The sequence below is a fragment of the Sardina pilchardus genome, chromosome 13, assembly GCF_963854185.1.
Source record: "Sardina pilchardus chromosome 13, fSarPil1.1, whole genome shotgun sequence".
NCBI lineage: Eukaryota > Metazoa > Chordata > Actinopteri > Clupeiformes > Clupeidae > Sardina > Sardina pilchardus.
The window spans coordinates 19685266-19699890 of record NC_085006.1 but is presented as its reverse complement, the minus strand read 5'-3'; the positions used below and the strand labels follow the sequence as shown (position 1 = coordinate 19699890).

The 14625-nt window shown below is 44.2% G+C and overlaps 1 protein-coding gene across 1 annotated transcript; it reads left to right on the top strand.

The window, feature by feature from the left end:
• Positions 1-10993: 10993 nt before the first annotated feature.
• On the top strand, positions 10994-12393 carry LOC134099707 (myb-like protein Q). The gene is made up of 3 exons (XM_062552691.1): positions 10994-11071; positions 11175-11298; positions 11441-12393. The coding sequence occupies exons 1-3, from the start codon at positions 11018-11020 to the stop codon at positions 11845-11847; spliced, it is 585 nt and encodes a 194-aa protein (XP_062408675.1). The 5' UTR covers positions 10994-11017; the 3' UTR covers positions 11848-12393.
• The last annotated feature ends 2232 nt before the right edge of the window (positions 12394-14625 follow it).

Here is a 14625-nt window from a genome sequence, read left to right as displayed (position 1 = left end):
ACTAGTCCTGGGCATGGCCGTCCCCTGTGGCGCGGGGCTCTGTGGTCAGCACATTTCAGCTTTGTGCCGTGTAGCCTGTCCTCCCGGAGGTCCCCTTTGGGTCAGCCAGTGGGGTGATGGAGTGGAGAAGTGTCAGAGCGACGGGGTGGAGTTGATGGAGGAGGGTGGGGGGGGGGAGCGGTAGCCGGCGGTGGCACCAGGTGTTGCCCTAATCGCGGGGAACAGCTGGGCGTGAGCATCTGTGGGCCGAGGAGTGCAGGGGCGTCTGGCATGGCTGGCTATTACTCATCTCTTGTCTGCGGGGATGAGTGTGGTCCGGCATACTCCCTCTGGTGTCAGACACACACACACACACACGCACACGCACACACGCACACACGCACACATACATACACATACACACGCACACACACGCACGACACACAGGACACACATACACATACACGCACACACACACACACGACACACACACACATACTCACACACGACACACACACACACACATACACACACACACACACAATGTTGCTGTTGTTGTTGCTGTCATTGGTCTTTCCCTGTCTTACTCTTTTCCTCTGAGCATCATATTCTCTCTGGACCCCTGGTGTGAGTTGGTGATGTGGGTGGATCCTGCAAAGCCTCTGCAGTGCTTTCCTCTCTGTGTTTGCTATTATATTGTTTTTCTCCTTTCTTTTCAGCCATGGTCAACGCCATTTGTGTGTCTGTGTGTGTGTGTGTGTGTGTGTGTGTGTTTGTGTGTGTGTGTGTGTGTGTGTGTGTGTGTGTCTGTGTGTGTGTGGAGAGAGAGAGAGAGAGAGAGAGAGAGAGAGAGAGAGAGAGAGAGAGAGAGAGAGAGAGAGAGAGTGTGTAGAGAGTTTGTGTGCTGTGGATGTGCTTTGCTCGTTCATCACTTGCCCAGGTGCGACTGTCACTGGCAGCCCTGTTTTGTTCCCCCTTCTCTTGTCAGGTGCAAAGAAACAGTGAGAGGAATTGGGGGGGGGGGGGGGGGGGGGGGGGTTGTGGACAAAGATTTGCTTTCAGCTCAAGATGTGCCGACACACTCCCACTACAGGAACTAACTCAAGAAGCACAGGAACAGGGCCGATGGAGGCAGACCTTGAAGAAGACACTGTAAAAAAAACAAAAAAACAGAGAGAGTCAAATCTGTCCCAGATTGTAATTTTTCACAGCTAGCACATTGCTGAATGAGGTGTGTTTGTGCACTTTGTCTCGCACATGTTTCCAGTGTTGTATCGGCGATTCTTCATCAAATCCATGGTATTGATCGCAGACATGGAAACACCAAGGATAATCAATAAAGCACACGAAAAAAAGGAGTAATGCGCTGGAGGGAACGAGATGGAGAGGAAAGTTCTCTGAGTCGGGAAAAGGGTGAAGAGGGTGGAGGGGGGGCGGGGGTGGGGGACGAATACACTTTGATGAATTACACATCCCGGCGACAAAGACATATGACCCGGGCCTCTGCAGGCGGCTCAGTGGCACGACAGAATGGCATATCCCCTTATCGCCGAGGCGCAGGGAAGTGTAAGCAGGGTGGGATGCCGTCCGTCCTCTCATCCGCCGCTTTCATCTGGACAACGGCGAGTGCTGAGGTCACAGATCAGAAAGCCTATTTGACCATCAGGGGGTACGCTAAGGGGGTTACGGAATGCTAACCATCCCAAAGCTCCTCAAAAACTCCTCACCTCGTAACTCCCTCTTTCTCTCTCTCTCTCTCTCTCTCTCTCTCTTGCTCTGTCTCTTCACACACACACACACACACACACACGCACGCACACACGCACGCGCACACACACACACACACACACACACACACACACACATACACAAATCCCACAATATTCCCTCATCTTCCTTTGCAATTGAATGTACCCACCTGAATCAGCACAAAAAAAAGAAAAAAAAAAACCTGAGCAAAGAAGCTAACGCATTAACAAAAGCTAAAAATAAACAGCTCGGCAACTATTAGATCTAAGCTGGAAGAAAATCCCTTTCCCTTTTACGCTCTCTATCCTTCCTTCAGAATATCGCTTAAAAATGCACATATACAGAATAATTGGCTAATCCAGCTCTACTTTTACTGTATATGTAGTACTATTTTTATTAAGCATCTTTTAGAAGGGTTAAAAGAAGAAAAAAAAGAAAAAGGGAAAAAATGACATGTCGTTCTCACAAATGGCCAGCGGTGGGCACTGTTGATGCACTGAACGGGATTGCAATGGCTGCAGAGACAGCCACGTGTCTGGACAAGATGACCTTGATAAAACACCGTGTGGAAGTGAAGGAGGCTGCAGGAGCCTTAGACTGCGGCTGAGAGACAATAACCCAGCTGTTGTAGCTATCGATTGGGTGGGACTTTGCCTACAGAGGTTTTTCAGTGTGGGTAAAACGATCTGTGGGCTTGTCTCAATGTCAGCACAAGTGTGAGTGTGTGTGTATGTGTGTGTGCGTGAGTGTGTGTGTGTGTGTGTGTGTGTGTATATGTGAGTTTTGTTCTTCCTCTCTCTCCACTTCAGCCTGTATCATCAGGCAAAGTGATGCTTTTCGCTGCCACTGAATATGCCATTAGCATTGCATTGTGTACTCAGACACCTCCGGCCTGAATGGTGTGCTAGCAAGAATGAGTATGAGATGGTGGTGTGGCAGATTGAAATGCATTCATGGCTAACATCTCTGCAACCAGACAGCTTTGTCAGGACAGGGATCCAGCTGAGAGCAGACACAAGGACATTGGGCAGCGGGAATAAAGCGAAAAGGAAATGCATTATGGGTGATTGGTGGTCACTGCACTGGGATGAGACTCACTCAGTTTTCCCGTTTTTACCGACCTCATGGTGCATTGGCCAGTTTTGGCTGCCGTCTCTCTGTTTACGTCTCATCCAAACCTTCCTGGCTCATCTGGCGAACAATTAGAACAGCTGTTAATTGGGGAGTCTACCTCATTTACCGTCAAGAGAGCAGGGGACATCCCAGTGCCATATTTGGGGACGAGCTGTGGGCTCGCCGAGAGCACATTGAAGCAAATTAAGCACTGTGTTTGTAATTTAGTGGCAAACCACTCTGCAAGAATTCTCCCAAGAATAAAGTCATATAATTCTCCCTCCAACCCTAAAGTTTGAACAGGAAGTAAATTTACCTTGCACTGACAAAATTAAACCTGAAAATGAGGTTTGAAAAAAATTAGATCAGAATCAGCAGCTTTTATTTTCTTCTGGATTTGGAATTACGTGACATACAGATACAAACAAAAGAAGTCAAAGAAAAGTTAAACAATGGAGATGGTAAGAAAAGACTCAATCATTCCGAAAACTATGAAACCCATCACGACATTGGCTATTTATTTTAACATTTAATCATTTAGCTGGCACTTTTATTGGTAACACTTTTCAATAAGGGTACACAATTTAGCATTAGTTAAGTATTAGTTAAGCATTAACAAAAAAACATCATTATTAAGCATGTTTTCAACAAGTACTGACAAATATGCCTTACCTCATTAATAGAATCCTATTTAGTATTAAAACTAAATAAGGACACATAATAATGATGAATTATTATAAGTTGAATGGCTAACTTATACTAATGCTAAATTCTGTAGCCTTCTTGTAAAGTCTTACCCTTTTCATCCAATGTGCCTTACAAAACGGGAGTGTCGTCAGAATGTGCCTGCAATACTGTGGCCATGCCAGCCATGTTAACCAGGAGCCTGAGCTGTAAGACACCACCTTGATGAAAAGATTTATGGGCCAGCATTCTAGTTCACTCTCATCACACACTGAGCTTGAATGAGTATGTATCGATGATAAGATAGGGCGGTATCACCATCTCCTGAGTCGAGAGAGTGAGAACTCAACCCATGATAGAGCATTTTACAAGTGTCCGTATTGACTAAATCAGCCAGCGCCGAGCCGAGAAGCATGCCAAGATTGGGGCTTCGATTCCAGCTGAGAGTGTGTGTACTGCACGGCTTACATGTGGTCTGCCCCTCTGAAGTGGCTTTGGATGAAAGCGCTGGCTAAGTGAATAAATTTAAATGTGTATTGGAAGGCTTCTGCTTTATCTTAAAAAAAGAGGAGAAAAAAAGCTACTTTTGCTTGGTGTTACCCAGCCACCTTTTCCAAGGTAATTCAGCGGAAAGTTCTTCCACTACTCATGTTTAGTGGCCCAGGGGGCAAGGGCAGGCACTGCACTCTCTTCATTTATTAGGAGAGAATATGTTTTATGCATGAGTGTACACACACACACACACACACACACACACACACACACACACACACACACACACACACACACACACACACTCATACCCATTGGTTTTAGTGGGACAGTGTGGCAGTATTTTCCAAAAAAGCTTGAATAAACTTTGATTCACTCTTTTTTTTTTTTTTAAAGAAAAAATTGGCCATTATTTTCCAGAACCCTGCTGTGAATATTAAAGTAAAGGTTAAAGCATATTTTTTTTGGTGTTGTTGTTGTTGTTGAGTTTTTCCTCACTATTTATTGGGAACATTTTCCTTACTGGATATATTGTGCCAAGTTTTGCATGTAATTTTGCAAAATTTAAATGTTACATTAATCCATGATGTTAATTACTATGTCCTTTTTTGAATTATTAATGTCTAAGCGGGAGAAAAAGGACAAAATGTGAGCTCGAGAAATTTTGATGAGACATTAGTCATATCTTTTTTTCCCTTCAGGGTGTTTCATTAAAGCTCTCAATGCTTGAGAAAGACACCTATTACTTGTGCTTAGTGCATCTGGTAAACAACACACACACACACACACACACACACACACACACACACACACACACACACACACACATAGATACAAATACATAGATATGGAATGAAAATATATGGAACCGTGGCTGTTTCCAAGACAGCGACCTTTGACACCTCAGTTCCCATTCAGGCAGAATGATGAATGCTGGGAATGTCAATGCCTCGGAATGGTGGCGATGACAGACAGCTGGGCTTAACTAACGCTCACCCCAAGATGGCAAACACATCACTGCACACAACAGTTTCGAAGGCAACCACAGACAAGATGTCAGGATGTTGTTTTTGTAGTTTTTCTTTTTCTTTTTTTTTTTGAACAGTAGAGTGGTGATTTGGTAGCATATTTCAAGGCTTGAAAGATCATGACTGATGGCTTTGGAGAGGGACTGAGAGGGTGTAATGATTCACTTCTTATGTTGTTACGGAATGGCTTTGAACAGTGACAAAGCATGCTGATGATTGGCAAAGTAAAAGAGGCCACCATTACAATCTCTCTCAAATGGCTGTCTTTGATTTTGGAGTGTATATGATTTTTTTTTATCTCTTTCCGCCAGCATTGTTTCCACTTCAACCTGTGTAAGGCAAGAAAATATAATCAAAATATAATCAGTAATATAATCAGTCCGTTTTACGATGATAAAGACGTCACTGTGGTAAGGGTTCAAGTGTGTTTGTGTGTGTTTGTGTGTGTGTGTGTGTGTGTGTGTGTGTGTGTGTGTGTGTGTGTGTGTGTGTATGTGTGATGTGCTTGTGTGTATGTGCAGTGGATGTATTTTCTTGTCACTTAGTGTGCGTGTGTATGTGTATGTGTGTGTGTGTGTGTGTGTGTGTGTTTCCGCCCCGGGGCATTGACATTCATGATTGTGTCCACTGTAGTCCGCAGCACTGCGGGGAGAGCAGAGGGAGGCCGGCCCGGCCTGTCATTCGCCCGCGCCGTGGCGTTAACGTTGACCCGACGTGACGCCACGATAAATGCCAGGCTTTGATCTCATGCCCCCTCCCTCCCCGTGTCACTTTGGCTCGCCACCTCACGCGTGCCACGGCGCGTCGGACAGTCAGGTCCGCGGTCAGCTGACCTGACCACCCGGTGTGCTACCCATCAGCCTTCAGTGTGATGAAGCACTAGATTACTGTAACAATCACTGGCCATGGAGAGATCCCATGGGCTGGTCCACCACCTGCAGTGTTACTATCTTTGAGGGCTGAGTTGATGATGTGGTGACAGCAGTTAATGAAAATAAAGCTGACATTGTTCACACAACGGTGAAGTGATATCAAATTAAATAGTAAGCGTTTTGCTTTGCCTTATTATTACTCTGCTGTATTCAGGAACACTGGCTTAGTTGATTCCGTCGTTTCAATGTTGGAATGACCAAGAGAAGAACACTTGGAATCCTAAAGCCTATGAGTTCTAAAGCAATAGTTGCCGTTGGATACGGACATATGTAGTGAATAGTGAGTTTGTATGGGATTGATTTACCCCACGCCCAATTCCCTCTACAATCCCTCTGAGAGAAAGTTTATTCTTCAAGTGATGAGATATTGAGCATGGCTAATGCGACATTGATTAAAATTGATTTTGGTTGGTTGTTCTTGCTTGAACATGTAGGACTATTAGTCAGGTGGTGTTCGATGTTCGAATTTGCTTTGTGTTTTTTTTTTATTTTTTTTTTTAACTTGCTGGACAAAATAATGAAATCATGATTGATGGAGTCTGTTTGAGCCAGTGTGTGAGTGTGTGTGTGTGTGTGTATTTGTGTGTATGTGTGTGTTGTAGTTGTTAAGAGAGGCTTTACATCTTGTCTAGACCAAGTGAGAGATCATAGTGTCATGGAATCAACAAGTGAGCATAACACCTAGAATGAATAAAAAGTGTTAATTAAGACTGAGATATTTTCTTATGCAATCTGTTCGGATAACGAACCAAATGCTCTGAGTTTAAATAAAGAATATGCCTGAAACGGAGGGCTCTCAGACAAATCGTGACGCACATATGCATAAGGAGACTGACTCCCCAGATCCCCCACACACCTATGCAAGTCACGGCACAACCAGCACACCTGAGGCACATACATGAATACCTACACACTCCACGGCACAATGCAGAGTGTCCCATTCACTCTCACAAGGAGCCAGAAAGCTGTCTGCGGGGTCATATGCCAATACAACCCATGCTTCTTCAGAGACCCCCCCATGGTCCTTCCCATTAGGATCCTGAACCATCATAATGGCTCTCGAAAAAGACACATACACACTGTCAATGGTGTGATGCATCCGTTTCCCACTCGTAGACGTTCCCCCCGAGACGGCGATGTGCTGCACAACAGAGTGGGTAATCCTCTCAGCTTTGTCCAATAGGGGTCCTGTAATGAAGCGCGTCTGTTTGAGCCGATAGCGGCGTAGCACGGTCACTGCGGGTTAATTAAATCACTGAAAAGTGAGGGGGAAAAAAATAAAATGAAATTAATATTAAAAGCTTAGAGATCTTAAGCATCCGGGTCAGGTCTCCTGCAGGGTGGGGTCAGTGTAGCTAATAATATCTACCCCACCCTCCACCCTCCACCCTCTACTACACGCACACACACACACACACACACACACACACACACACACACACACCCCTCTGAGCTCCCCCAAAGCACTAAATCCCATATTTGCTTGTCAGTAATAATGGTGAGACTCTCTCACACACATGGCTGGAGGCTGAAGAGGGTTTATGGGATAGTGGAGGTGGAAGTTATGAGATATCAAAAGCGATAGCAGACAGTCGGAGCATGCGCCTGAGAAGCTCTGAGACCCACCCAGCAACTCGGAGGATCGAGAGCCAGTCGAGATGTTTGCAGTGGAAGGGTAGTCAGTGAGCTCCTCTGTTTGATGTGCTGACAGACACACACACTGCTGTCAGGGTGATAGCGAGAAATGTGGCCACAGTAAAGAGAAAAGAAAATCATCGTATTGTGTGTGTGTGTGTGTCAGGGTTTGGTAAAAAAAAATAAATAAATAGAATTTCTCAGAAATATCCCCTAGAACTGTAGCAATTAGATGTGTATTTTTATGATGTGATCAAAGCCATATGTTCAGCTGTCTGTCTGTACAGTAAAGGAGAGGAAGACAGATATATATATATACAGTATATGGATGTTGCCATATGGAGTCTATTGCTTTATACCTGCATTCATACAGCATATTGACTTGTTGCCACACAAGGAGGAAGATACTGATTCCACCTGGACCCTCCCATCTCCCCCCCCCCCCCCCCCCCCCTTCTGCCTGACTCAGGGGTGGCACAGCGGTCGCTGGCATCGAGCCTCGCCCACCCTGTTTGAATCTGACCCTCCCTGTCTCCGTCTCGGGCACAGAGACGCCACCCCTCTCCCTTCCCTCCCCTGGCTCGGCGGCGGTGGCAGCGGAGGCCGCTTGTGTACCGGGGGTGGGTGGGGGGGTCCCGGGGAGATGGCGGGGGCCTGTGACAAGCAGATAAAGGCGCCGGCCGCCCCAGAGCCTCGGGGACTCGCGAACCTGTCACGCAAACACGGCCAGCGCCTCGGCGCCGACGAAACGTTGCCATGGAGACGGCGGCTGCCGCTTTCTCTTTCTGCCTTACTCTCTCTCTCTCTCTCTGCCTTTCTCTCTCTCTCTCTCTTTCTCATTCTTGCACCCGGCGAGACGAGTGGGTAGGGATAGCAAGCAGCTGAAAGGAAATATGAAACGACCCCCCTCCACCACCACACACAGCACACACACACAACACACACACACACGCACACACACACACACACACACACGCATACACACACTTACTTATGCAAGCCTTCTATAACAGGGTTCATATATTACCAGAAGAGAGGAAGATGAAGATGAGGAAGGGCAGGTGGGTGGGTGGGGGGAACTGGAGGAAGAAGGGGGCAGCTGTAAGAGACAAGCGCAGTTCGTTTATGCCTGACATCAGTCATGGGAACTGTCAAGTGCCTGATTGAGCCGACACCGTGGAGCTGGATGGATGGGACTGGACATCACTCACACCGTTGACTGTGGCTGTAAACGTAAAAAGCGCATTGCAGGACCATACTGGACAGCAACATTACAACGAGGCGGGAGTGGCTCTCGCTCTCTCTGAATGTCATTTACAATGCAGTGGTAATTCTGAGGCCTTGACTCTATAGGTGTCCACAGCGAGATTGCATGCTGTGTAGATATCAATTCCGTTTTAAGATCAACATCCTTGATATGGTGATGGCTATGGAGGACTGAGGAGAGTAGCACATTTTCTCACAGTAGAGCATAGCTTTGGATCTGCAAAAGCAGGTTTTCCAGGTACATTGATGTTACTCTCACACTAATGCACTGAAAGTGGGGATGCAGGGATGCTTCTGCATCCCCACTTTAGGCTGTAGAAATATCCCAACAGGCCAAACAAAATACAAACTCAAAATCTATAGAATTTGCAAGCTGGGGACGAAATTCTACATTTTGAACACACTGGGTAGCATTGTAGTCAGAGAAGTATTTGAATATAACATGTTTCCTTAATCTCCGATGACAAATCAAGGTAATGTTCGAATTTATTAACATAACTTACATACTATACTTATACGGCAATATATTGCCAACTTCTTTAAAACAGTACTGAAAGTCTATTGCATGATTCTTGATTAAAAATGCAAATGAACATAATCTTCCACAAATCACTTCATTAAAACTCAGACTTGGATGGCTTTCAAGAATGGAAAGATAATACTGTCTCTAGCATACCTATGAATAAGCAGGGTGTAAAGTATCTAAAACTCTGGAAACAAAAGGGCATTGACAGAATAATGAAATTTTATGTTGTGAAAGAACAGGCCCACATCTGTTTTAACAAAACAGCCTTCAGGAACGGTGAGAATTACAGTATGCCTCATTAACTTCCAAATAAGAGGCTCCTGTCTTGGGAAACACAGGTGGTGTCGGTAGTTACAGAGTTCAAAGAAGACTTCAATCTAATCACCCTAACAACTCCTAGAGATTAAATGTTTCATCAAGTTCAGGAGGCCTTTAGGAGGACCTGTAATTCATCCGCTAATGGTCACCCAGCTTGTACTGTAGTTTGGCAAATTGTTTAAAATGTTCTTGTGTTTGGACAGCGTTTGATGACGACACCGCCCTCATTTTCTAACACTTGCTGCGTTTACATGAGAGCTTTAATTCCGAATAAAACCAAGTTAAATCGGAATAAAAGTTAATTCCGCTTTAAAAGAGACCATGTAAACGCTTATTCCGCTTGAAAATGATTGTTCGGAATTAAACTTAATTCCGATTTAAGTGGTTGGTTTATTCCGATTGTTAAAGCGGAATTAACTCACACCTTGATCATGTAAACCTTTATTCCGCTTAAAGTTTATTCGGTTTGTTGAGCGCATGCTCACAACGCGATAGCAGATGACGCATTGCAAGATGGCTGGCCGGAACAAACGCTGGTCTCGAGCAGAAATCATTTTTTTAATAAGTACGCTTGAGGAACTTAAAATTATGAAAAGAGTAGATGGTAGAAAGCACAGGAACTCTGACCTATTTAAAGAGGTGGCAGAAAAATTTGAACGCGGGGGTTACGAGGGTAGAGACGCAATGCAGATTACGAACAAATGGAAACTGTTGAAGCAAGAATACAACAAGGCAAAAGCACACAACAAGAAAAGCGGGTCAGACCCCTCCAGTTTCTCTTTTTATGAAGACATGGAGAGAGTCCTCGGCGGACGGCCTTTGGCAAATGCTGATCACCACGGAGTCGAAATGGGATACGAAGAATCCGAAAACATATCAGGTTAGCCAACCCCTTTCTTTAGTTCCACCTTCACACGTAACGTTACTACCCCTACCATCACTACTGCATAGTAGGCTAGCCTACCGCTAAACTAGCCCACTAGGTTACTGTTAGCCTAGTGATTTTAGTAACGTTAGCTACATTACTAGATTAGAGTATTTTTTTTAAGATGGTAGCCTAACAAGTTCAGTGTAACTGAGTTTGTAACTCCAATAAGAAGTTGAACACTTGATTAGTAGGCCTACTATAAGTGTGTGTGTGTGTGTGTGTGTGTGTGTGTGTGTGTGTGTGTGTTAGCTAATGTTGTTTATCTTGAGGCGACATCCCTGGCGTAAACATGTCTGTTATTCCTTGTGTTTCAGATATAGACGAAGACTCTATAATGGAGGAATTGCCCCAGCAGGAAGTTAGTGTGATGAGCGGGACAAGTGGTTCATCCAGTTGTCCATCCACTCATCTCAACAACCAGGTTGGTGGTGATAGACAGGTTTTATGATTACATCACATCTTATTATTTATGTATACATAATTCTTGATGAGACCTGTGATAGACCTGTTTGTTCCCCGGTCAGACTGTTGGCGAAAGATCTGATTCAGATCAGGATGAGAGACCTGGCACATCCTTGGCTGGTGATGGTGATGCACAGCTCACAGAAACTGCGCATGCTGCTGGAAGTCAGCTCAGAGGAACAAAAAGTAAGCACTACACTTAATACTAGTACAGCTGTGTGTGGGGAATTGCGTCTTAATGACAGCTTCTTGCTTCATTATATGATTTTTCTACACTTTATAGAACAGGAATTGTACTGACAATTGTGTAAACAAACTTTTTATATAGAAAGAAAAGCTAAATCTGGGTATGAACGGGCTCTGCAGTCCTGGTCTGAAGACCAGAAGTTGATGATGCAGGAAATACAGGATAGACAAAACCGATGGGCTGAGGAGCAACAGCAGCACCGAGAGCAGAGGGAAAGGACACTCCAGCAGCAAGAGGAGAACCTGCTGACAAGACTCCTCGAGCAGAATTCAAGGTCAACAGAGAGATTAGTTGGTATGATGTTTGAGGGCCTCAGATCACTCCTACCTACCCCACAGGCAGGCCCTGCTCCCCCTCAGTATAATCCATATCCCCAATACAGATATCCAGACCAACACCAGCAGTATCATCCCCAACCCCAAAATTTCCCCAGACGGAGTGAAAACCCAGAAGATGAGTCTGAGTATACCTTACAAAGACTACACTAGATTCAGAGAGCTTTAATACTTGATTTTCTACTACCTTATTACTTGAAGTTGTACTTGTCCATGTTCCTTGGGGGATTTTTTTTTCTTTTCGATAAGGCACAAACATGTCATAAACAGCTGTACCTTGCTACTGTATACCTTAACTAGTTTATTTTTGTTTATACATACGGTATACTCTAACTTTGCCTTTATACATTTTCAAAGTGTCTGTACACACCCACAAAATATTGAGGTTTTATGTTAAGTTTTTTTTTTTTCTGATAAAACGTGAGACACAAACATGTCACTGTGCTTCTACCTTAAGTATCTGTTCACACCCACAAGATATTGTGAGGTTTGCACAAATCAGAACTGGCACTTTGCTGTGTGTAATAGTTATTTAATGTGCACACAAAAAAATGGTTTTGTACATGCCATTCAATTAAAATTTGCACAAATGTACCTTGCTACTGTATACCTTAACTAGTTTATTTTTGTTTATACATACTGTATACTCTAACTTTGCCTTAATACAATTTCAAAGCGTCTGTACACACCCACAAAATATTGAGGTTTTATGTGTGTAATAGTTATTTAATGTGCACACAAAAAGATGGTTCTGTACATGCCATTGAATTAAAATTTGCACAAATTTGAACTGAAAATCTGCTATCAATGGTTATTCAATCAATCATGTGGTGTGATTTTCGCTGAATGTTGATAACTATTAACTTGAACAATAACCTCCCTTCCTTTGCCCTGGGCAAAGGCTACCCCTCCCCATGAATGTTCCACTGTCACAGATCTGTCTTAGCTTCTAAGGGGGAAATTTCTTGCCATATACCTAGTCAATGCTTGCCTTGCCCTAGTGTTGCATGCGACGTCGTTTCTATTAGCCGCCCGGGCAGGCTGCGGATATTGGAGTGTGTCACTCTCGTCCAGCCAGTTGGTGTTCATGTGCTCTCCCTCTCTTTGGCAGAAGTTGTGCAGGCCACAGCAGGTGGCTATCATTTTTGGGGCAAATGTATAGTGAAAATCACTCCTCTTCTGTAGAACTCGAAATCGAGACTTTAGAAGACCAAAAGTCTGCTCAACCCCAACTCGAACAGAGCTCAGATAGATGTTGAAGGACTGTTGTTGTGGAGTGAGGTTGGGGGATGTCTGGTACCCTTTGATCAGCCAGTCGAGGAGTGGGTAAGCAGGGTCGCCAATAATTTGCAGTTTTAGGTCTTCTCCCTCGATGTTCCTTGTAACCTGTTTATTTTATTTTATTTTAATCAGTAGACCCTCAAGTGTAATAGGCTGAAAATTGTGATGATAATTGTCATGATAGCATAATATGTATGCTACTCTTTCAAGTCTCTGAATGCCTACCTGTGGCAGCATGTGAGCTCTTTTGAAGAGGTCAGAATTCTGAAACACCAGTGAATCATGGGCACACCCTGGCATCTTACAACTAATGCTCCTGAAACTATGGGACACAAATAGCCTAATTATTATACTATAATAGCAAACCAAACACAAATGCATAACTCATATAAGATTTTATTCTAGTGACAAGACGGTGCTTGTAGCATACAATTTCAAATCTGGGATGATTTGTAATGAACTACAAGTTCATAAATGGACAGTAAAGTTGTATTGAACTGGCTTTGTTGTTGCTAGGGGGTGTGCAATGTACTAAGTAATACATGTCATTGTTTTGATGGATATTTCAGGAAATGTGCATAATAGCCTAGGCTACTCAAAACGGAATGCTTTTAAAATGGGAAAATGTCTCTATAGGCCTATACTGTTCAGCAGCATTATATAATATTAACATAGGCACTTCGTAAGCATTATACCATACAGCTAAGTGGGTTTTGAGTATGATCAACCCAGAAAACGTAGCACTTACATGAACCTGTCATCCACAACTGCCTGAAGTATGTAAGAAGTCCAGCCTTTCCTATTCACAAAATCTCTATAGCCATCAGACGGAGGGAGGATCGGAATGTGAGTACCTGACAATGCAATTGAATTAGTACAAACGTTTACTGCAAAATCCAGGCATCTAATGTCTAATACACTAGCTCTTTCCAGTAGACCTGCAGCAGGGTGCAATTTGACTAAAAAACGGGGGGGGGGAGGGGGGTTGTTATTGTTATTATTGTTATTATTTATTACTCTCCATGGATTGTACCGGCGCACGCACTGCACCCTCCACATACGTTTCAGTTTTAGTTGCTATAAGTAATCTACCACGGCTTCTGTCTTTCTTCATCATGAGGCTAAGAACAAGGCATGCGAGCGGAGCGAGCATGGAGCGAAGCGTGCGAAATTTAGTAGGAGCGCAGAGCGCGTTTTAATCCAAAGGTCCGAGGCAGAGCGATGGTTCCGTTTCGCTCCAGTTCCGCTCCGACACCGCTCTCCACCAGTCTGGGGCCTATGTGATTTTAGAAATAGAAGTTTAACTGAAAAGGGTTTCCATTGACAGGCTCGTCGCCAGTCCGACATGCTTTATATCAGACATAGGCTATAGGCCTATTCCAACAGACCAACATTTTGCCAATCCTGGTCCATTTGCGAACATATACAATTTCAAGTAATTTGTTTTTGTTACTGCAACTTAAAAAAGGCATACTTTGTTGGGTGGCCCTCACTCACTGATCTATAAAGAATATAGTAGGCCTAGCTAATTTAATGATCTGTGCGCGCACGTTTGTGTGCTGTGAGGAGCAGGAAACCTGAGAATGAGATGCCTGTCATTGCAGCATTTGTAATCAAGTGGAATAATTTGACATGGACAAATCGCACCCT